The following is a 20,861-nucleotide window of genomic DNA, read 5'->3' as shown; positions in this document are numbered from 1 at the left end:
GATACAGTGACACACTAGTGGTCATGTACCTGGTGTGTGCTTGCTTTCTCTCCGTCCATAATAGGATGACATGCAAACAAGTCTTTGCCGAGATTTACACAAATCTGCTCCTGTACAAATAAGAAGTGGCGACAGTGATATTACACGTACTGAAAATTGGTACCACAAAACTACTCAAGATAATGTATAAATATTCGTAGAAAACTGCTTCATGTGTATAAATTAGTAACTAAAAAAAAGACAAAAGCAATATTGAAATCTGCCTAAAATATCAGTTTGGTTTGGTTGACACCTGCTGCAGTCTGTGGAGTGAGGTATAAATAAGCATGGGAACAGGAAGCAAGATTATAACAAGTCTGGTTGGACACAAACTTGTTTTGAACAGATCATGAGCCAATTCGGCTGTTTTCAGTCTCTGAACGCCCCTCTTCAGCTTCTCACTGCGAAATGAGTCCAGCTGATTCACCTCAGATGGAAACTTTGGTGTATAACTATGTAAGCGATGCACAGATGGTGGACAAAATTAGTTTAAACAGCCCCACAATGAATACAGAGCTGGTGGCACTCATGTTTGGTGCTAAATACTGCTAATGTGTATTTTACTTATATAGCTGCCTGCGCAATTGTGATTTAGTGTAGGAACTCACTGCAAAGTACTGAGACATGGCCAAACACCAGCAGCTGCACTGGCAAAGACGGACAGTGGTCACAGTGCCCTGACTAATACTGATGAAATGATGCTGTGTGAGCTTCAATTTGTGTTTTTAGAGCTGCTGCATTGCGTGAAGTTGTTTAATCCACCCTTTGCATGCGTCAATTCAAATCTAATATGAAGAAGTCAAAGCTGGGAGGCATGTAGGACTGCAGTAAGGCAACAATATAGTTCAGTCAGTGAGTAGAAAATAAAAAAGGATCAGAAAACCGAAATAGAAAATGTAAGTAAGTGTCATCATGCTTAGATGCTGTACATGAAATATACTGAAAACACCAGGATGTGAGACTCCATATGCATCAACGTTGCAGGGAATCACTTTTTGTGCTGTCCACGGGCAAAATGGCATGCAAAGTCGTATCTGTCTGCGCACTTGTGACCACAGATATTGCACTGGAATGGATGCTCATAGCCATGGCAGCCCATGTGAATGGTGTAGAGGATATTATCCAGAAACTGGATATCACAATGCTGGCATTTATGGAAGAGCTGCTGGTCCGGCGCGGTCAGGGCAGGGGCGGGTGTGCTCGGCTGGCTGTTGCTAACGCTCGCAGTGAGAGTGTTGCTCTCAATGCCGGGGCCGGGAACGGGACTGCAGCTCCCGTGGCCCGAGGTGGGAGAGTCTTTTTTAGGCGGTGAAGTCTGCATTCCATTCGAACACATTGAAACGTGTTCACTAGAGACCTGCTGGATGAGGATGGGCTTCTCGTCTGTTAAGGACTCCCTGTCTGGGGATGCAGGAGTCTGAGACTCAGGGTGAAGATCAGCTAACTGTCCAGCAAGTGTAGACAGCTGGTCCAGCGGGTTATTAAAAGTCAAACCATTTGCACCTCTGCTGCGACTGTCGTTCTCATCTACCTTGGGAAGGTTCTTATACTCAGTGCTGTTCAAATGATGGTGGATCTTATGCGACAAGTCATTCAGATAATCCGACTTTGGCAAGCCCATGGAGGGAGGGTTGAAGTTGATGAGCAGCCGCCTGCCGTAGCCCAGCGAGCTCGTCCTCTTCTGCAGGGAGCTCAACATTCTCTTGCTGGAGAAAGGAGAGCGGACGACCCTCGTGGGCAGGAGCTTGTGGCGGCGGCGGCGGTGGTGCGACAGGTTGCTGCGGTCGCTGCAGCGGAAGGCGCACAGGTCGCACTTGTAAGGCTTCTCTCCCGTGTGCGAGCGCATGTGGGCTTCCAAGTGGCGCTCGTACGCTGAAGCAAACGGGCACAGCTGGCAGCGGTGAGGCTTTTCTCCTGGGTGACAATCAGGAGAGGAAAAAAATTGCAGTTATAATAATGATATTACCCAGCATGCTTTGCTGTGAGAGATAGAAGAGATAGCAAGAAGATCTTTTAATATTTCATCCCTCATTGTCAAGTTAATGTAGGCTAGCTTGTGACTGTAAATCAAACTAAAATTACGAGTTTTAGGCCATTTTAATGCAAATATGACTTATTAATAATTTTGTATTGTTCATTTAGACAGTATTGTGTGTTAACATTGAATATAAAATCCTACAATACAATGATATATGACAAATGAGAAACTGTGACACAGCAGTTGAACTTAAGATGACACTTAAGTCACAGTATAGCTGAGTTTTTGGGAATCAATTAACCACACATGAACACACACACAGTCACCCTTTCACACACACATTCATACGATGGCTCGACCAGCAGCTCATTGTGAGCTTTTATCCATTCACACACACTCACACACATCAGGGGCAATTTGGGGTTCAGCGTCTTGCCCAATATATGCTTAGACATGTAGACTGTCTAGGCCAGGGATCGAACTACCAACCATCAGCTATAATGTAGTAGCTGATTGTGGGCATTCCAAGTGAAGAAGAGTACATTTTTATTTTTATTTAAATTTTGCTGGGAATCACCTTGAACTTTCTACCGAGCCTGAGAGCCACTGGCATGCATCACTTCCTCAGGTGTGTGTGTGTGTGTGTGTGTGTGTGTGTGTGTGTGTGTGTGTGTGTGTGTGTGTGTGTGTGTGTGTGTGTGTGTGTGTGTGTGTGTGTGTGTGTGTGTGTGTGTGTGTGTGTGGATTACCTGCAGTGTTTCACACAGATATTTTGTTTTGTTTTTTTCATGGCATGGTGTTGCCATAGTGAATGGGCGCAGCGGGAATACTCACCTGTGTGGATGCGAATGTGCTCTATCAAACGAGCCATGCCCTTGTTGGCATAGCTGCAGTAGCTGCACTTGTACTTCCCATCGCAGGTCCTCTCCAAGCCGTCCATCTGCACATCTGAGCCATCCTCCACTGACAGGCTCACCTCCACGGACGGAGGGTCCATGCCATTCTGCTCACTCCTGGGGGCAACTGAAGCCAAACACACAATGACTGAGACTTTACTGTGTACTCATTAAAGATGTACTGCTGCACAATGTATTGTACTCTCTTCCCACCGGCTTGAAACGGCTCCCCTGGTTCTTTTTCTCCGCAAACAGAGCCTGAGATCATGTTGACATGCTGGGTTTGCTGTGTCAGGTATTCTTGAAATTCCCTCACAAAATCAACCGGCTCGGTCTTTATCTCTTCCATTTTCCCTCTTCGGTATTGAACCTGAAAGGTCCAACGGAGATGAGTTCATAGTCAGACGCGTGACAACTATGTTTTCACATGTGATTGCTGATAACCTACAATAGCTAATGTAGCCGCCTGTAAAACATCTTAATGGTCAGCTCATATTGAATAACAATGCTAACGTTGCCTAGCTAGCTCGACCATTACAGGCATTTTCATTACTATTAACACCAATTATACAACGCCATTTTCACCGCAGTTCATCTCTTACCTTTCAGTATCTAAGTAACATCATCGCTGCGGGGAGAGAAGTGTGTAAATTTGCTTATGGACACCAATTATCGGGACAGAATTGCGAACAGGTGAACGCTTCCGTTTTTGGCTAATCCATTTGTGTTCCGCGTCCCCTCAAATGCAACTGTTGCCTTCGGGAACTGACGGAAAGAATATGTACGGCTATTTCAAACATTCAAATCAATAACGCTTCTCAAATAAGTGTGTTATTTGTGTACCTTATCCGAGTTACTAAGCATCCCAAGTATTTCTTACCACCATATGATACAGTTTATAATTAGGTACAAAAACAATTGAAAAAATGTTTTGTGCTTTCTCAAAAGCGTTATCATTAATGCTAACACACTCCCACTATAGGGAGTGTCTGACTCGTAGAAGGGGTACTTGAAGGCAGCAACGCATGTAAACATTTTGTAACAAATCATGGCTGCCCCGTTGGTCAGGATTTTCTCTAAGGTGAGTCTGAATATTAAGGTCACAATTATTTACATTTGCAGCGCTTTTTGTGCTCATCTTAAGCTTAATTTTGCACTGTATCGATCCTTTATCCTTGAATTACGTAACCCGGCTAGCTCTTGCTGATGTGACGTTACTAGCTAACAGACGGCTAACGTTAGCTTGAGAGCACAAACTCGAGAATAACGTAGCTGATGACTAAATGAAACGTTGAATTAACATTAGCGGTGAGTGATGGCCAACATGACAATCTAATTCTCTGCATTAATTCAAAGACGCAGATAGACATTTCCACTGTTGTCTGTCCTGCTCTCAGTCTTGCAGACAGATCTCTCGACCATGGGGTGCATGCCAGGCTGGATGGAGGAGCCTGTCCAGCAGACCTGTCCCAGACGTGGCCTCAGACCCGGCAGCTGGGGTGGTCCCCTTTCCTCCCCTACAGACATACTCAGAGGAGGAGAGCATGATGAGGGACGCAGGTGAGCTGTGAATCTGGAACCAGGTGTCCTACCCCTGCTGCAATTCCTCAAAACACTGAACACCTGTCTTGTTGTTTGACAGTGAAAAAATATGCACAAGAGCGCATTGCTCCGTTTGTGTCGAAGATGGATGAGAATTCTACCATGAACGAGGAAGTGATCAAATCTCTCTTTGAACAGGGTGTAAGTAATTCATTTGCTTGTCCATCAACACATGTGACATTACATACAATCAAAGTCAGTCTTTCTTTTCTATCCAGTGTGTGTGATACAGATTTTTTTTTTTTTTTACAGCTCATGGGTATTGAGATTGATCCAAAGTACGGCGGCACCGGCTCCACATTCTTCACCTCCATCCTGGTCATTGAGGAGCTGGCGAAGGTGGACCCCTCCGTGGCCGTGCTCTGTGACATCCAGAACACGCTGATCAACACGCTGTTCGTCAAACTGGGCACGCCGGCCCAGAAAGAGCAGTACCTCAGCCGTCTTTCAACTGACATGGTGAGCAATCCGACACTCAATGCATGGCATAAAACTTTGTTACTGTAGCACAGATCAAAAAATGTTTTCCTCATTGCAATCTCAAGATGAAGACAACTACGACAGAACACTTGTAAAACTGTAGGACTCTTGATTCCCTGTGGGTATTCTGAGCTGCATTCGCTGAAATGTACTCCTGAACCTCCTTAAACGTCGGTGTCTCACAGATTGGAAGCTTCTGCCTCTCTGAAGCTGAGTCGGGAAGTGATGCCTTTGCTCTGAAGACGCGTGCTGAAAAACATAAAGACTACTACATCATCAATGGATCGAAGATGTGGATCAGCAACGCAGAGAATGCAGGCGTTTTCCTGGTGATGGCCAATGTGGACCCATCTGCTGTGAGTAACCACTCATCTTCCTGTTCCTGTTGCCTGTTATCAGCTAAAAAAAGGATCCACATGTATTTATTGTATTTCTATAGGAAGTTGTAATCTCTAAGGTTTTCATTTTAATACATAATCTCAATTTACATCATAGAGATGGTGTGCAGTTATGAGTAACATCATTTCTAGAATTGTGTGCGCGAAGAAGGAACGTAAAGACCAGCTGACTTTTGATTGACAGGGATACAGAGGCATCACCTGCTTCATCGTGGACCGGGACACGGAGGGCCTTGAGATCTGCAAGAAGGAGAACAAGCTCGGCCTGCGTGCGTCCTCCACCTGCCCGCTCAACTTTGACAATGTCAAGGTGCTGCCAGACACCTCGCGCTGTGCTGGATCAATGAGAAACAGCTGCACACCGTGACTGTCACTAACTGTCTCTCTGCTGAAGGTACCAGAGACGAACATTCTGGGACAGATCGGTCAGGGGTACAAGTATGCCATCGGAATGCTGAACGAGGGCAGGATTGGAATTGCCGCTCAGGTACATTTTTATTTGAATAATATAAAACAAGCTGAAAGCGCTTTATTCAAGATTACAGCATGTCAAATAGAAATGTTGGTTTGGCTAAATGTGTGTTTCAGATGCTTGGGCTGGCACAGGGTTGCTTTGACCACACGATCCCTTACACCAGGCAGAGGGTGCAGTTTGGAAAACGCATCTTTGACTTCCAGGTGAAGCTCCATTCCCTTCAGATGTTTGTCTTCATTCACATTATTCCGGAGGGTGGTGCATTCAGCGATGCTGTTGGGGTCATGCTTTGTATTCCAGGGCATGCAGCACCAAATAGCCCACGTGGCAACACAGATCGAAGCTGCTCGGCTGCTGACGTACAACGCCGCTCGCCTGAAGGAAGCTGGGAGACCTTTCATTAAGGAGGCCTGCATGGCTAAATACTTCACTGCAGAGGTGAGCTTCATCATTCACTGATTACAGTTCAAAGGAAGGTTCTGCTGAAGCTTTGGTGTATTTCTAGGATGTATTTAATTATCAGGATTATCTGTTCTATGTTGTATAAATCCATTTTATGTATTTTTAAGGATTTTTCTCCCTCTCTCTTATGATCAGTTCTACATTATTCCTCTGATTTTTATCTGTGTTGAACCTTCATCTCTCTCTTCATAATTCATCTATTTAAAAGTGTTAAAAGAGTTAAATATTTTGTAATGTTTTGATTGTTTTGATGATTCCATGTGGTGCTGTTGTCTTAGCCAGGAAGCTTCTGGTCTCACAGAGGCATCTTCCAGGTTGAATTAAAGTCTTTCTAATATTGTTATCTTCCTCAGCTTGCAACCCTCACCACATCTAAATGCATCGAATGGATGGGAGGGGTAGGCTTCACCAAAGACTATCCCATAGAGAAATACTACAGAGACTGTAAAATCGGTGAGCATGGCTGCACACATATGCACCACACACTGGCTTGCGTCTGCACACTGTTTCTGAGATTGTTGTTTAGGTCAGAGGTGGTTTAGCTAACTGTGACCGAAGCTGCTGCTGTGGAAAGAACACAACTCATGAGGGCTGCAGGAAGGTCAGGTGGAGCTGTTTGTGATTGGACCAGAGTGGGGGCGGGGGCGGGGAGAGGGGCTGATAGTGGCGGCTGTAATCGGACTCTGCAGGAATTCCCCCGTCTGAACCCTTCAGAGTGCCATTATACCAAGACACAGCCAAGGAAGCTGCCAGGGCAAAATGTCACTTTTCCTTTCATCACCACCATTTGGGCTCTGGGGTTCTCCAGCTGGAGCACCGGCAGACTGCATAATAAGCCCCCTTGTCTCCTGATAGTGAAAGCTGCACATTCATGTAGGGGAATTTGACAAAATTGACTTTGTTTTGTGTGGCAGGAATTCGTTCTAATGCTTTGTTTTGCCTCCCTGTGCAGGTACCATTTATGAAGGCACAACAAATGTCCAGTTATCCACTATGGCCAAGTTCATTGATAAGGAGTACGACCACTGAGACCGTCTGACCGGAGCCTGAGAGATTGCACTCTGTTGTGTTACACTCCATATTCCTTCCCTCACATGACTTTGGTCATTGCTGTAGACTTGCTTTCATATTTGTAGAGGTTTTTTTTTGTTGTTGTAGTTTCATAACTTTTACTCTTTTTAAGTAGTTCCCCCGACTGATGTTACTGATGTTACTGGTTGCATATCCCCAGCTTCAGGGTTGAAGTTGTTCTTTTCAAAGGTCTAGGAATAAGTGTGTCATATGTAGAACTCTTCTTGCTTATCCATACATGTCTTCTTCTGCTTATTGAGATATGGTGATGAATCATGTCTGAATTACATAACTGATCCATATGTTACAATATGAGGATGAATTTTTCATTGTTTCAGTGCCTTCAGAAGGTCCGCTATGACTGCGATCAGTCACTTCAAAGTGTGTTTTCTTTGCAGGACACTCTAAAATAGGTGGGTTGTAACACTTATATTCTCCATAAATACTGTACAGTTCCTTGTGAGGAAATCGAGGAAGTGATTTTACATTATCTCTAAAGAACAATCTGTCCATAACTGGCAATATTAATAAAAGTGTGCTGTTGTGGAGTTGACGGCCTCTGTTTTGGTGTGGTCGCCTGTTTGCGGACCCTGTTCCGTCACTAGATGGCAGCCTTCTCCAGAGTGACAGCAGCACTCTGAGCTGAGGCAGCTTCTCACTGAGAGAGCAGTCAATTAGCGCGTCTTTAACCGCCCGTCACCTCTAATGATATTTTATACCAATTTAATTATGCTGGTGCTTCAGATGCAAAGAGGCTGCCTTGTGTAATTGACTCTGATTATTTTTCAGGTGAGATTTATTACATTTCCGTGGCCAACATGTGCTGTGTGCAATGAGATCCATTGTTTTACACATGATGACCCCTTGTAAAAATGAATGGTGTGTCTTGAAAGCCATTAATCACTGACAGTACTTAACAATAGTTAGTGAAAGGGATGGAAAAAAGTCTGATTCATGACTGCTGCAGTGATAGAAATTGGCAGTATTGATGCCAAATTTGTAGAAGCAGATTCCCATGAAGTTACTGGATAACAGTGGTTTCATAGACTCTAACCATGCAAGATTATGTCATATTTCATTACACTGATTACACTTTATTTTAACATAACAAAGCTCTGTCTAACAAAGTAAAAAAAAAAAAAAACTAAATTGAGCTGAAGAGGAGAAGAAAAAACACATAGGAAGGACAAACATTGGCAAAAAGTAGCTGAAAATGTACCATTTTTCTTTTTTTTTTTAATAATTATTCCACTTAATGAATATGGCACAAAAACCTAAATGAGTGTTTTCTGTCATGGAAGAGAAAATGATAAGGTTTTATTTGCTGATTAGTGTATGATAAATATTCAGTGTCACTTGTTGACAGCAGATCAGACACAGCGCTGCTTTGTATTTGTATCCTTTGTATCCTGTCCTCATGAAGATGTTGGGTTTTTTGTCTGAGGAGTCAGTCAGACAGACTGACCAACATTAGAGTCTTTTCATCCTGTAAAAGAAGCCTACATATTCATACCTCACCATAGATCTCTTAAAGACAAAGTATAGTTTAGGCTCAGGTCTACTGAGTCTGGACTTAATCTGACATGAGTAGTTTATTATGTGAAGATATAAACCTCCATAATTTAAACCTGGATCTCATTAACCTCAGCCAGACCACATGACAGGTTCAAATCCAAGCTTATAGACAGAAAACAAAATGTTACCAATAAGATCAGCTCCATGATTGCCCAGACATTTCCAAAAATCACGAAAGCGACAAAACTGAAAGGAGGGAAGCACATGCCTGCATTTGCATCACTGATTGAGTGTACTTTGTTTTCCCCTCTGGTCCACTCTGACTTGTTCTGTCTTTTGTGCAAGCCCCTGTTTAATGAACATAATCTGATGAAAACACAGCTATCTGCTTTTCACTTTGCATTGGCAAGCGCAGCTCAACTAGCCTCTCTCTCCGCCCCCATCTTTAACACAGCTATGAGACCTCTAATTATGCAGGGATTCAAGTAGCTTTTCACAAAACACAGTGTTGTCCTTTGGAGCTGGAGAGCGCTCCACGAGCTAAAAGGACAGGCTGCATGTTTGTAGGTTGAGCAAATCCAGTTGATTGGATTAGTTCTCTGCATCTGTTTCAAGACTGGCATAAATGATGATTCTTAAATGCATCCCATGATGTGTTTTTTGTACTTTTTTTCATTCATGTATGGCCATATATACTGATAAGTGTGAGCCTAATATTACCTCACTGTTAAACACAAAAAGATCTATATCTAAAAGCTTTGTACAAACACTGTGTTGAGGGTTTGTGTGTGTGTGTGTGTGTGTGTGTGTGTGTGTGTGTGTGTGTGTGTGTGTGTGCGTGTGTGTGTGTGTGTGTGTGTGTGTGTGTGTGTGTGTGTGTGTGTGTGTGTGTTTTCTAAGTGACATATGCATTATGTCTTATGGCAAAGCAATTGCTGAAGCCAGTTATTTGGTTCAGAAAATTCCAGAATTCAGTAGCTCCTTAAATCATTTTGTGTCTCCATCATCTAATCTGATCACACTTGAGTCTATGGATGTCTCATTACATATACAAACAGAATTTGCAGCATCCGAGCACTGCTGTTATTGTAATATGTGACAGAAACGACTTGCTGTGTCATCCTCTCGCATTAGATCACCTGCTGCCCCTGTGGGTTTGCAGGCTTTTGTACAAAGCTGATTTGAAAAGCCTTTATCATGGTGGCAAGCATTCAATTTGATGTCTGCCTGTAGCACTTCCTGACTAATGAAATTAAGTCAATGAGCTCCGGTCCTGGAGAAACACACAGTGCATATTGCTTTCCTGTTGCGCACAGGTGGAACAGAAGACGTCTGAATATTTGATACGACAGATGACAGGTTGGTCCTCAACAGGTCACAGTGTTCATCAAGCATCATCCTCTGCAGTAACCCGTCTTTCTTGTGCTATAAGAAATGAATCTAATATTTTTTAAGCCGAAGTCTCCTAATTTTAGTATTGTTTTATATGTTTATATTAGTGCGTAAAATTTGCGTAAAATTCGTAATATGTGTGCCAAGGCCAGGATATATATACAACTCCGTGTTGAGGTGTGAAAATCCCTGGACCGTTTATTCAATTTACTGGCGGGTGATTGCGGCTCACGCACGCCCCCAAAAACCCTGAGACATTTTCCTCTTTAATCTAATTGGTTGATAAGTGGGTGCGTACTGTTGAGCCCGATGGCAAAACGCTTGCGCGGCCTTTTTCTTTGGAGTCTATTCTCGTCACAGCCCCCCGCGGTTTCATCTCAAACCCCATTTGCTATTGTACCTGCCCAATAGCAGAGACCGAGCGCGTTTTAACTCGGATGGCATTTTTTATTTCATCATTTCAATCCAGCGCAAGTTTGACGTGGTTATCTCCGCGCTCTCACTCTGATCATCCTCTGGAGCTGGACGCAGCTTCGGACGACTTTGTTTTTTCCCTCTATCTCTGCTCTCGCTCTCGTATGATTTCATAGACTATAAAACAAGACAGTCTTTTTCAGGCGTTTTCTTTCCCCTTATACATTTTGATGGTGATTCACATCGGACAGTAAACGGTGATGGCAGACTCTGATGCGCAAGAGACTCGCCAACCCGCAAAAGACTCGCCGTTCTCCATAAAGAACCTGCTGAACATTGAAGACAAACCCACGAAGCCGAAAAGCTTCCTCGGCTCGTCCAAAGGAGTGTTTGAAGGCAGCTTCTTCTCCCGGCTTGGTGACTTGTCTTTCCCTCGATTAGAGTTGCCCACGCAGAGAATTGGACTATCAGCGCAGTACCTGGAGAGAGCGTCCACCTGGTGGTACCCATACACGCTCGGGACTCATCTGAGGACTGGAGGTAAATATATGTAACCTCACCTCTTCAGATAAAGGAAGCGTAGTGTCCTGATATGCAAAAGTCTGTATTTAGATACACATTACAGTAAAAGGCCTTTTAGTTCATATGATTAAGAGATATCATATGAGTAATGTGGGATTTATAGCCTGTATGTCTATACGTGCGTAATTATGTCATTGATCTCTCTAATAAATATGTCTATTAATATTTTAACAAAAGGAAAAAAGAATATTCTGCCAATAAACTGAATGTCTAATTCAAATACGGGCTATTGCAGATCACGCTTTTCATTGCTTATAGGATCAAATTTGAATACTCTCTTTTTTCCTCCAGGGTCTGAGAAGGCCAACCTGAGAGAAGCATCACCAGCACCAGACAGACGCTCCCCTGATCTCCAAAAAAGTGACCAAGATGCTAAAGAGGAAAGCGCCGACGACGATATCGCGCTGGACGAAAGTGACTCGGAGGAGCCAAAGAAAGAAATAGACCAAGAGGACGATTGGAGGAGAAAAACAGACGAGCTGGACAACGACAGGAAGCCTTGTCGGAAGAAGAAGACGCGCACGGTGTTTTCCAGGAGTCAGGTCTTCCAGCTGGAGTCCACCTTCGACATAAAGCGCTACCTGAGCAGCTCGGAGAGAGCAGGCCTGGCCGCGTCCCTGCACCTGACAGAGACGCAGGTGAAAATCTGGTTTCAGAACCGGAGGAATAAGTGGAAAAGGCAGCTGGCCGCGGAGCTGGAGGCGGCCAACCTGAGCCATGCGGCGGCGCAGAGGATTGTGCGAGTCCCCATACTTTACCACGAGAACGGGGCACCAGAAACGACCGCGACCCCCGCTGCAAACTCACCGGGCAGCCAGTCACTCCTGGCTTTTCCCCACCACATGTACTATTCCCACCCGGTCCCACTGCTGAGGCCTGTTTAACGCTGACTGTGTCATTACGCGCTGTACATATGTTTTTAAATGAGAGTGACCTTCAATGAAAAAAAAGAAAGTGAAATTTTGTATATTTTGTAGATTGAACGGACGCAATGTTAGATTATTATTATTATTATTATTATTATTATTATTATTATTATTATTATTATTATTATTATTATTATTATTATTATTATTATATGTAATCATCTTTTATGCTGAAACGCTCTTGACAGAGTCCCTAGTGTTACAACAGGGGCAATCTGAAACTATTATTATTATTATTATTATTATTATTATTATTATTATTATTATTATTGGTGAAATTGTTACATGCTCAGAAGTGAGTAGGATATATTTTAATGTATTGAATTTGAAAAAAGAACTTGTTTTGAACAGGGTTGACTGTCCATAGCCTATGTATTTTGCAGAGATTCGTGTCAGTGTTTGTAGCAGAAAATGTGGAATTTAATATTTTGATATTTTCCAATATTGTGCAATACTGTTGGCTTCACATTAGGCTACCAGCCTTCGTCACCTACAGTTCACTTTTACAGAAAAGAAAAAAAAAATCTCTTTGTAATAGTGAGGACAATCATGTGATTCTTAAAAAAAAAAAAAAATCCCCGAAGAGCTGCAGGTGAAAGGTGATTGTTTCTATCACGCAATGTTACCGGTAATTTTAAAGCCATGAAAGAGCCAAAAATAGCCTCTGTTTTTGTGTATGTTTTTTTTCCCCTCTCATATTGTTATTGAAATTCTGTATATTATATGGTCTTACACTCAGTAAAGATTTTGTTCCAAAAAAAAGTATCTATCCTTAATCATGATGTAGGTTTACATGGGAAAGCAATCATTCAATTCAATCTTGCCCTGTGGATTAAAACAGATTAAAAATATGTTTAACTATAAATAACCATTAAGGCACAAGGGGGCTCTGCAGAGAGGATGGTCCCTTCCCAAAATAAAATACTAAAATTAGATCGTTTTAACAATTAATTAATGATGGTCGTCTTTTTTTATCTGATGATTGGAGAAATTTCGAGCGACGTTAGCCTAATTTCATACAGCATTTGAAGACCCATATTCTCGAATTTATTCTGCAATAGACTATTTTTACCATCATACACCTCGACCGTTTGCTATAAAGCTTTGCTAATTTGTGCTTCTTAAATTACTGATTAAAGGCTGTGCAGAAAACGGCTGTCTCATTCGCAAACGGCCAAATTAGAAAGCAAATTCAAGGGATTAAATAATCTCCAAATTAGTCTTTAATTTTTCATACATTTTAACGATATGATGATATTACTCTTAGAGGGATGAATTATTTTTCTCTTTCTTTTCGGCGCATGGGAAGAGGGCTGAAAACAACGACCTGTTGGCCAATAAAATACTGTTATTCTGTTAGATTAGACCTGTTTGGGCACAGTTCTGCTGAAAAAGACAAAAGAAAAGGAAAATAAATATAAAAAATGATGGAAGGTTATATACAGACGATTTGTATTGTGTGATACAGTATATCATATAACATCCTCAACCAGCGTGGATAGGCTTGTATAGCCTTGCTGATAGAGCCAGTCAACCTGATGGAAAATAATCTTAATTTTTCAACGCTTTTCCTTGTTTGTAGAAGGTCAAGTACTCTGCTTTACTGTTTTTATTATGGTGCATTATAGTGTTTTTATGACATTTGCATTCTATCTATTTTAAATGAAAGACAGATTTACTCAAACACAGTGACAGAGAGATAGAGCAGAGAGGAGATAAAGAGAGAGCAGTCCTGTGTCATGTGATCTGTGTTCAAACAACGGAAATATACGTTGAGATGCAATTGACCAATCATATCGCAGGCGGGAATTTGAACATTCGTTTCGACCAATCACCATCCGCTGGAGTTTCGGCAGCCCTTGCGAGGGAGTTAGCTTAACGCAGCCACATTGCCTTATAGCAGTTCATGCGTTATATATTCTGTATTTTATTGTAAACCAAGGCATAATAGTGTATTTGAAGAAAAGAACCAATTGCATCTGATCGACACCAAAGTGAAACGGTAAGTCAAGTGAAACGGTTAACACTAGGGCTTGTAGCCAACGTTCACGTTTCAAGCTAACGCTAGCAAACACCGGGCGTAGTACTAGTGGGCTTGGTGTAATTGCTGGATGTAACGGAACATGTCGTGTTTATAGTTTGACAAAAGAACATAAGGGAGCGAATGCTCATAAAATATATGTACTGTTCCGCCTTTCGCAAGAGAAAATCATGTTTAGCTTTAATATGAATAAGATAAGTACTCTGTGGGGCTAGTTAGCTACATCCACAACCACTGCCATTGAGTTAACGTTAGGCTAACAACAAGCAGGACAGCGATTGATCCGCCGGTATGCCTGCAACGTTAGCTTCCTTTTAGTGTGAATCTGGAAAACGTAGTTTTGAGATATGTTTCCCAGACAGGCAAAATGATGTAACAGGCATGTTTTATAAGGTTTTCGAAATATGAGAGCTACTAGGAGCCCCCTGTTATTATCATATAAAACGACTGGCTTTTGTTTGCAATAGTTCGCTCAAAGCGAACCTGTATAATCAGAATTGAATGTCAACTTTTGTATTTAGCAGCAATGATGTTTATTTTTTGCAGATGACTGGCTCAAACGAGTACAAGCTGAACCAGGGACCAGAGGATGGCATCTCTGCTGTCAAGTTCAGCCCCAGCACAACACAGTTCCTGCTGGTCTCCTCCTGGGACTGCACTGTCCGTCTCTTTGATGTGGCAAGCAACACCATGCGGATGAAGTACCAACACTCAGCTCCAGTTCTTGACTGTGCTTTTTATGTGGGTCACAGATTTTTCTGTATTTGATTAGATTCCTCATAGCCATGTGAAAGCATAGAAATCTGGTACACACAGTTAATTTTCCCCTTTGACCTGCAGGACCCAACACATTCATGGAGTGGAGGCTTAGATGCGCAATTAAAAACTCATGATCTGAACACAGACCAAGGTATGTCACAAACCTGCAAAGTACTAATCAAATGTTTAAGGCAGGATCACCCAGACCTGTCGCAGATTTTCATAACTATGACCTTAATTTGCTGTATGTCTGTATTTATGCTAATTATTCATATTATTCTCAAACAGATACAATCGTTGGAACACATGATGCCCCCATTCGTTGTGTGGAGTACTGCCCAGAGGTTAATGTCATGGTAACGGGGAGCTGGGACAGATCAGTTCGGTTGTGGGACCCGAGGACGCCCTGCAATGCTGGCACCTTTTCTCAGCCTGAAAAGGTAAAGAGTGTTCTATATTATAACAATGCTGTAAATGTGTATGAGATTTTATGAATGAGTGACTGTCTGGCAGGAACATCTTAGCTACCTACAACCCACGAGTTTCTCTCTGCATGTTATCGTCCCAGGTTTAATTCTGCCATGTTTATTTGATGTATTTCTCAAATAAACTGTGTTTGCGAAGGACATAACACGTAGAACAATGATTCAAAAGTATAAATCAGCAGGATGTTAGGCAGAGAAAAATACTTTTTGGCTTATATTATGGCTTTTTTTAGTGCACTATTTTGGCCTAAAGATATAAGAAAATTAACTTCTTGTAAATTTGTTCATTTACTATCAAATAGTGTTGCATGACATTGATGAAGAATGTATTTCATTGTTACTCATTCATTGTTGCACGTGTTAGCATAGTAATCAAGTTGGACTCTTGGCTTTGATACTGTTTTGTCTCCCTCTTGTCTCATACTTGTCGTCTTTGTGAAAGGTGTATACCCTGTCTGTGGCTGGAGATCGGCTGATCGTTGGCACAGCTGGAAGACGAGTCCTGGTGTGGGATTTGAGGAACATGGGCTACGTACAGCAAAGAAGAGAGTCCAGTCTCAAGTATCAGACTCGCTGCATTCGAGCCTTCCCCAACAAACAGGTATACTTCAAATTTATCAGAGTGCACACAGTTCTGATGAAAGATGCAGATGCAGTTCAAACTTGACAGATAATTTACTCCTTATAAAGCATTGTGTTACAGATACAGATGATTGTGTTCATGTGAAGAAGTCGGATGGTAACTTCATATTTTCTGTCTTGGCTCCAGGGCTATGTCTTGAGTTCAATCGAGGGACGTGTCGCTGTGGAGTACCTGGACCCAAGCCAGGAGTTTCAGAAGAAGAAGTACGCCTTCAAGTGCCACAGGCTGAAGGAGGATGGAATTGAGCATGTTTACCCTGTCAATGCCATCTCATTTCACAGTGTTCATAACACCTTTGCCACAGGTATGATTAACTAGTTAGTACTTGACAGAAGCCTTTGTTTTTTTCTATATTTAATTTGTTTCTCTAATGGGGCAATTTGCTGTTATAAACCTCATGGATTTTCCTGTGACCTTTAGCATTGAGCTGCCAAGGTTGCATAAGGAGGACACACTTATTATAGATCCATATCTCAGCAGTAACACAGCCTAAATGATTTGATGGTTGACCTTGAGCCTCTCCTTCTGCCAGGTGGCTCAGACGGCTTTGTGAACATCTGGGACCCGTTCAACAAGAAGCGCCTGTGTCAGTTCCACAGGTACCCGACCAGCATCGCCTCACTGGCTTTCAATAACGACGGCACCCTACTTGCCATCGCCTCCTCCTACATGTACGAGAAGGGAGACATCAGCCACCCAGAGGACGCCATCTTCATCCGCCAAGTCACAGACGCTGAGACCAAACCCAAGTGAGTCTCATCTCACCTCACCTCATTGTCCTCAGTATTTGACGGTTTGCCACTCACTGAATCTGTGAGCAGCTGTATTTATAAGGAGCACGTCCAGCTGCAGCATATGCTGATCTCTATCTCTGTTCATCCGCTTTTCAATATCCGACAGTTGAAAGATAGATCGATTAAAAATGTGAAAATCCTCCCCCCGTGTGTGTGTGTCTGTGCTCTCGTAAATATACACTCAGTGACCAGACAAATAGAAACCTGCTGTACATTGTAATGCAATCCACTACTGTAGCCCTGTAATAACTACTACCTTAGTGGAACTAGAAGCATATATTTCTGTTGACTATAAGGCAATCAGGTGGTCATTTCTGAGGCTGTTTGTGTTGGCTGCATTGACTTGATTTATATTGGAATGTGTCTGTAATACTTAGGTTCTCCCTGTTTGTCCATGATGGTGAGCGAAATACTGACAACACAGTGATTAATAGAAGACAACTCAGTTCACTTTGAATTATGTTTGTTCTTTTCTGGTCACTGCAGGTTTGGCACAACAAAATCTAAAACCCCGTAGAACATGTACCATGTAGTACATGTATGACTGAAATGATGAATTGATTATCAAAATAGTTTGGGCAATGTTATTTATACTATGACTGGCTTTGATAGGGGGTTGCTTGTATTCAGTAAATCGAGCATTGGTTCATAAGAGCTCTAGTTTCCAAGAATGCTCTGTGGAGACTCGGGTTGGTTGTCATTTGGATTGTAATGATTCTGATTCTGTTTATCAGTTGCGGTTCTTAAAGACCCACTCCAATGAAAATAAAGTTTTTAACCTTGTTGACTTTTCAGTCATATCAGGAGCTAAATAAGCAGTCAAGGCCATCGCTGAGCATTTGTACATAGGAACGACGGTGTTAGAGTTTTGGAGCTGGTTCTCGAAGACCAAGGATGAATTTTGTAGTAGTCAGTGTAAAATGTTCCCACTAATGTCTCACAATAGAGACTTAGGAGTAAATGACCGTTTCCCATTGTTTCCTTTATGTCGCTAGATTTACAAAATCTGCAAAACTTTAGTTTCAGTTCAATTACAGCGATCTGCACCTGTTTGGCTTTCATTCACAAGTTAAGTTTTACTTCAGCTTCTAAAGGATAGTTTAGAGTGATTTGCCTCACATCAGTCACTTTTACCCACTTTATTGATTGTCTTAAGGATGGGTGGTTTCACTCAGACTGTGTTGAACCCTAGAAATAACTTTCGAAACAGTTTTCAATGAATGGGATCTGACTTGCTTCCATTGGTTCAGTGATTGCGCCTGAGTTGATTGAATCTATTTTCTACTGTTTTTTTGGTTTACAGATCAACCTAAGACCACCTTGGAATGGTTTCCCTCTGCATACATTTATCAGGTTTTGATTATCTGCATCCAGTGTACAAAAATACATTATTTCCTGTCATTTCTTTTTCTATTTCAGATTCCTTTTTGTAAGTCACGTTTGAAAACCTTTGCTCTTTTTTCTGGTCCTTGTTAAACTGTTTGAATTCACTACTCTGTGTCTGTTTCATATTTGTGTTTAACTATTCTTCTTAAATAAAAGTGGTTTATAATATACCTTTTGGGGTTTCAGGATCATTTTTGTTGACTCCTTAAGATGTACCTGCATTGAAATGACACTGCGGTGACTCCAATGTGACTTTGGCACTTGGAGTGTAATTAAACATATTTACATAAAATACAGGTACCTGCAAAGAAAACCTGGGAAATGCTCGGAATGTGTCAGAGGCTGTTCTCTTGATTATGTGTTGAGGGAAAGCGATGATGCACTCCTCTTGCCAAAGGCTCCACTTGCCCCCAGACAGTGACCTGTGCTGATAGACATCAGAGGTCTGCGGCCTAAACCAGATCCTTCATTGTTGGTGGAAAACCACCAAACTGGGTGACCCGGCTGCGTCTGGCAGGCTGGTGGAAGGAATTTAGTTTACTAAAATAAAGAGATCACGAGGCTCATTTCTAGACTTATGATCTCACTGCATGGTGGGATTGTTTTTAACTCCCTCAGCCAGAAATATATACAGGAGAAGAAAATGTTACCATGGAAGTTCAATGCATTCAACCAATTTTATCAATATAGTAGATAAAGGATGATAGCAGAGATGCCTAATACTTTTTTCACCATTATCGCCAAATTTATCTGCTGCTGTTTTGCAAGTTGTTGCACTGATGACAGAGTCAGATGCAGTGCAGACCTTTTTAACACAGCGTTCAGCATCATCTGAATGGGAGCAGCGATCAGAGCGGTGCCCTGCAAAAGTCTAAGTGGTGTCTTTTTCCCTCAGTTCACATTTTCAATTGCAACTAATGTAATTTCTGAAGCCCGTCAGCCAAAGCAGCAGAGAAGATATAGATGTCAATTATTCTATTTAAGAGCTCCAATTTTTTCTAATGTCTCTATCTGCTTCTGCGGTATCCTGGAAATGATTAGCTGGGATTGGTTAAATGATGTAACTAATTCCCATGATTGTCGATAATGAGTCCATCTTTGACGTTGGATTACGGCTGCGACTTAATATGAAATGGCATTCATTTTGGGACATAATTGCTGCCCATGAAGCAGACGGAGAATGGCCGGGGGTTTGTTGGTGGGGCTACAGCGAATTACCTTGTTTCCTGTCATGTTTGGTTTCCGCTAAATTGGAAAATTGAGTTCTTTGAGTGTGCATTAAAACTGTTTAGGTTTTCTCATCTCTGCTGGATAGCTGTTTTAGAGGAAAAGGTAATTAAGCAGCCTTTTTTTTCTTGCATAGAGTTACAAATCTAATCCAGTCTTATTCCGTACCTTAGTGGATTTATGAAGGTCTGTAGTTTGAAAGATTGCCGCAGATAAATCTGCTGCATTATCTATCAGCATCTTCCTCCGAGCCTGTCTCCTCAGAGCGAGCTCTGCCTCTCTTTTTTTTGTTCCCGTTCCTTCGGCAAAGGCCCAGTTAACCACGTCTGTGGTTGTGTGGCCGGGCTCTGGTTTCCAGCGCTGAAGTGTTGCAGACACTTTGGCTCTACATGAAACCGTTACATGACAATTAAAATGGGTGATTGTGCTCCAACAGCCTGTCATGTGCATTTAACCCAACCACAAAAGGCTCTTATGTTCACTCAAGAGGGCACGGATGACCTTCAACCAGACACCTTATCTCTCAGGACCGGTTTCTAATATTATATCAAGCTGATGATACCATCCTTCATGAGCTGTGTGGAAATGGGGAAGTCACATGATGCATTAGGAAAATATTGACAGCATTCTGGATTATGGTTTGTCTTCTGTTTCGCTGCCATGTGCTGCGGACCAGAGGTGAAGGCACGGTGACGCCATGCAATGATGCACTTTCTTCCTTTTTCATTCAATTCATGGTTTCAATAATCCTGATGAAACTAGTAACGTTTTTTTTAATGAATATACAGCAGCATTATTTCACTTTATAACACTACTTTACATTGCTTCCTATCCATGTTGGGACATGCTTCCTTGATGATAGCATTGAAAAACTGATTTACATTGATGGCAGCAGCTCAGCAGCTCTTTGTGATAATGATCTTGTGTGTGTGTGTGTGTGTGTGTGTGTGTGTGTGTGTGTGTGTGTGTGTGTGTGTGTGTGTGTGTGTGTGTGTGTGTGTGTGTGTGTGTGTGTGTGTGTGTGTGTGTGTGTGTTTTAAAGTTGGAAAGCTGTCTTATGCAGAGTGCCAGCCGCAGGAACACGCATGAAGGATTTAAGATTTGTGGGATGGACATAAGTGTAACTAAATGCTTTGACATGTCTAATATATCCTTTATAAACGTTGTGTTGGTCAGTAATAAGTCAATAAGGATATGCTTTGGGTTGCCAGGCTACAGTTTACTGCAGTGAACATCTGTATGCCTGGTGCAAGTGTTCATACAGATGTGATTTTTTTTTTTTCCCACATTTTTCTG

General features: G+C 42.1%; 4 protein-coding genes across 5 annotated transcripts; 3 read left to right on the top strand and 1 right to left on the bottom strand.

Moving 5' to 3' along the window:
* Positions 1-731: 731 nt before the first annotated feature.
* On the bottom strand, positions 732-3,787 carry LOC139350176 (zinc finger protein Pegasus-like). The gene is made up of 4 exons (XM_070991339.1): positions 3,516-3,787; positions 3,127-3,283; positions 2,852-3,040; positions 732-1,953 (listed from the first exon to the last, which is right to left on the bottom strand). Exons 2-4 carry the CDS (start codon positions 3,260-3,262, stop codon positions 1,028-1,030), a joined length of 1,251 nt encoding a protein of 416 aa, XP_070847440.1. The 5' UTR covers positions 3,263-3,283; positions 3,516-3,787; the 3' UTR covers positions 732-1,027.
* Positions 3,788-3,896: 109 nt separating this feature from the next.
* Positions 3,897-8,530, top strand: acadsb (acyl-CoA dehydrogenase short/branched chain). Its single transcript, XM_070991337.1, has 11 exons — positions 3,897-3,994; positions 4,311-4,473; positions 4,556-4,656; positions 4,768-4,974; positions 5,181-5,351; positions 5,578-5,703; positions 5,788-5,880; positions 5,982-6,071; positions 6,169-6,306; positions 6,684-6,783; positions 7,283-8,530. Exons 1-11 carry the CDS (start codon positions 3,962-3,964, stop codon positions 7,357-7,359), a joined length of 1,299 nt encoding a protein of 432 aa, XP_070847438.1. The 5' UTR covers positions 3,897-3,961; the 3' UTR covers positions 7,360-8,530.
* A 2,286-nt stretch (positions 8,531-10,816) lies between these two features.
* On the top strand, positions 10,817-12,882 carry hmx3b (H6 family homeobox 3b). The gene is made up of 2 exons (XM_070990779.1): positions 10,817-11,262; positions 11,596-12,882. The coding sequence occupies exons 1-2, from the start codon at positions 10,983-10,985 to the stop codon at positions 12,186-12,188; spliced, it is 873 nt and encodes a 290-aa protein (XP_070846880.1). The 5' UTR covers positions 10,817-10,982; the 3' UTR covers positions 12,189-12,882.
* A 1,191-nt stretch (positions 12,883-14,073) lies between these two features.
* On the top strand, positions 14,074-18,507 carry bub3 (BUB3 mitotic checkpoint protein). Of its 2 annotated transcripts, XM_070989837.1 has the most exons (8): positions 14,074-14,232; positions 14,818-15,012; positions 15,112-15,181; positions 15,319-15,470; positions 15,958-16,116; positions 16,285-16,462; positions 16,691-16,907; positions 18,256-18,507. In XM_070989837.1, the coding sequence occupies exons 2-8, from the start codon at positions 14,818-14,820 to the stop codon at positions 18,263-18,265; spliced, it is 981 nt and encodes a 326-aa protein (XP_070845938.1). In that variant the 5' UTR covers positions 14,074-14,232; the 3' UTR covers positions 18,266-18,507. The 2 variants fall into 2 exon arrangements, with proteins under 2 accessions (XP_070845938.1, XP_070845939.1); XM_070989838.1 differs by lacking the exon at positions 18,256-18,507 and having other exon boundaries at positions 16,691-17,042.
* Positions 18,508-20,861: the final 2,354 nt, after the last annotated feature.

The sequence above is a fragment of the Chaetodon trifascialis genome, chromosome 21, assembly GCF_039877785.1.
Source record: "Chaetodon trifascialis isolate fChaTrf1 chromosome 21, fChaTrf1.hap1, whole genome shotgun sequence".
In the NCBI taxonomy this organism is placed as follows: Eukaryota; Metazoa; Chordata; class Actinopteri; order Chaetodontiformes; family Chaetodontidae; genus Chaetodon; species Chaetodon trifascialis.
Note: the sequence above shows the minus strand (reverse complement) of the source record. Positions and strands in the feature narration are given on the sequence as shown.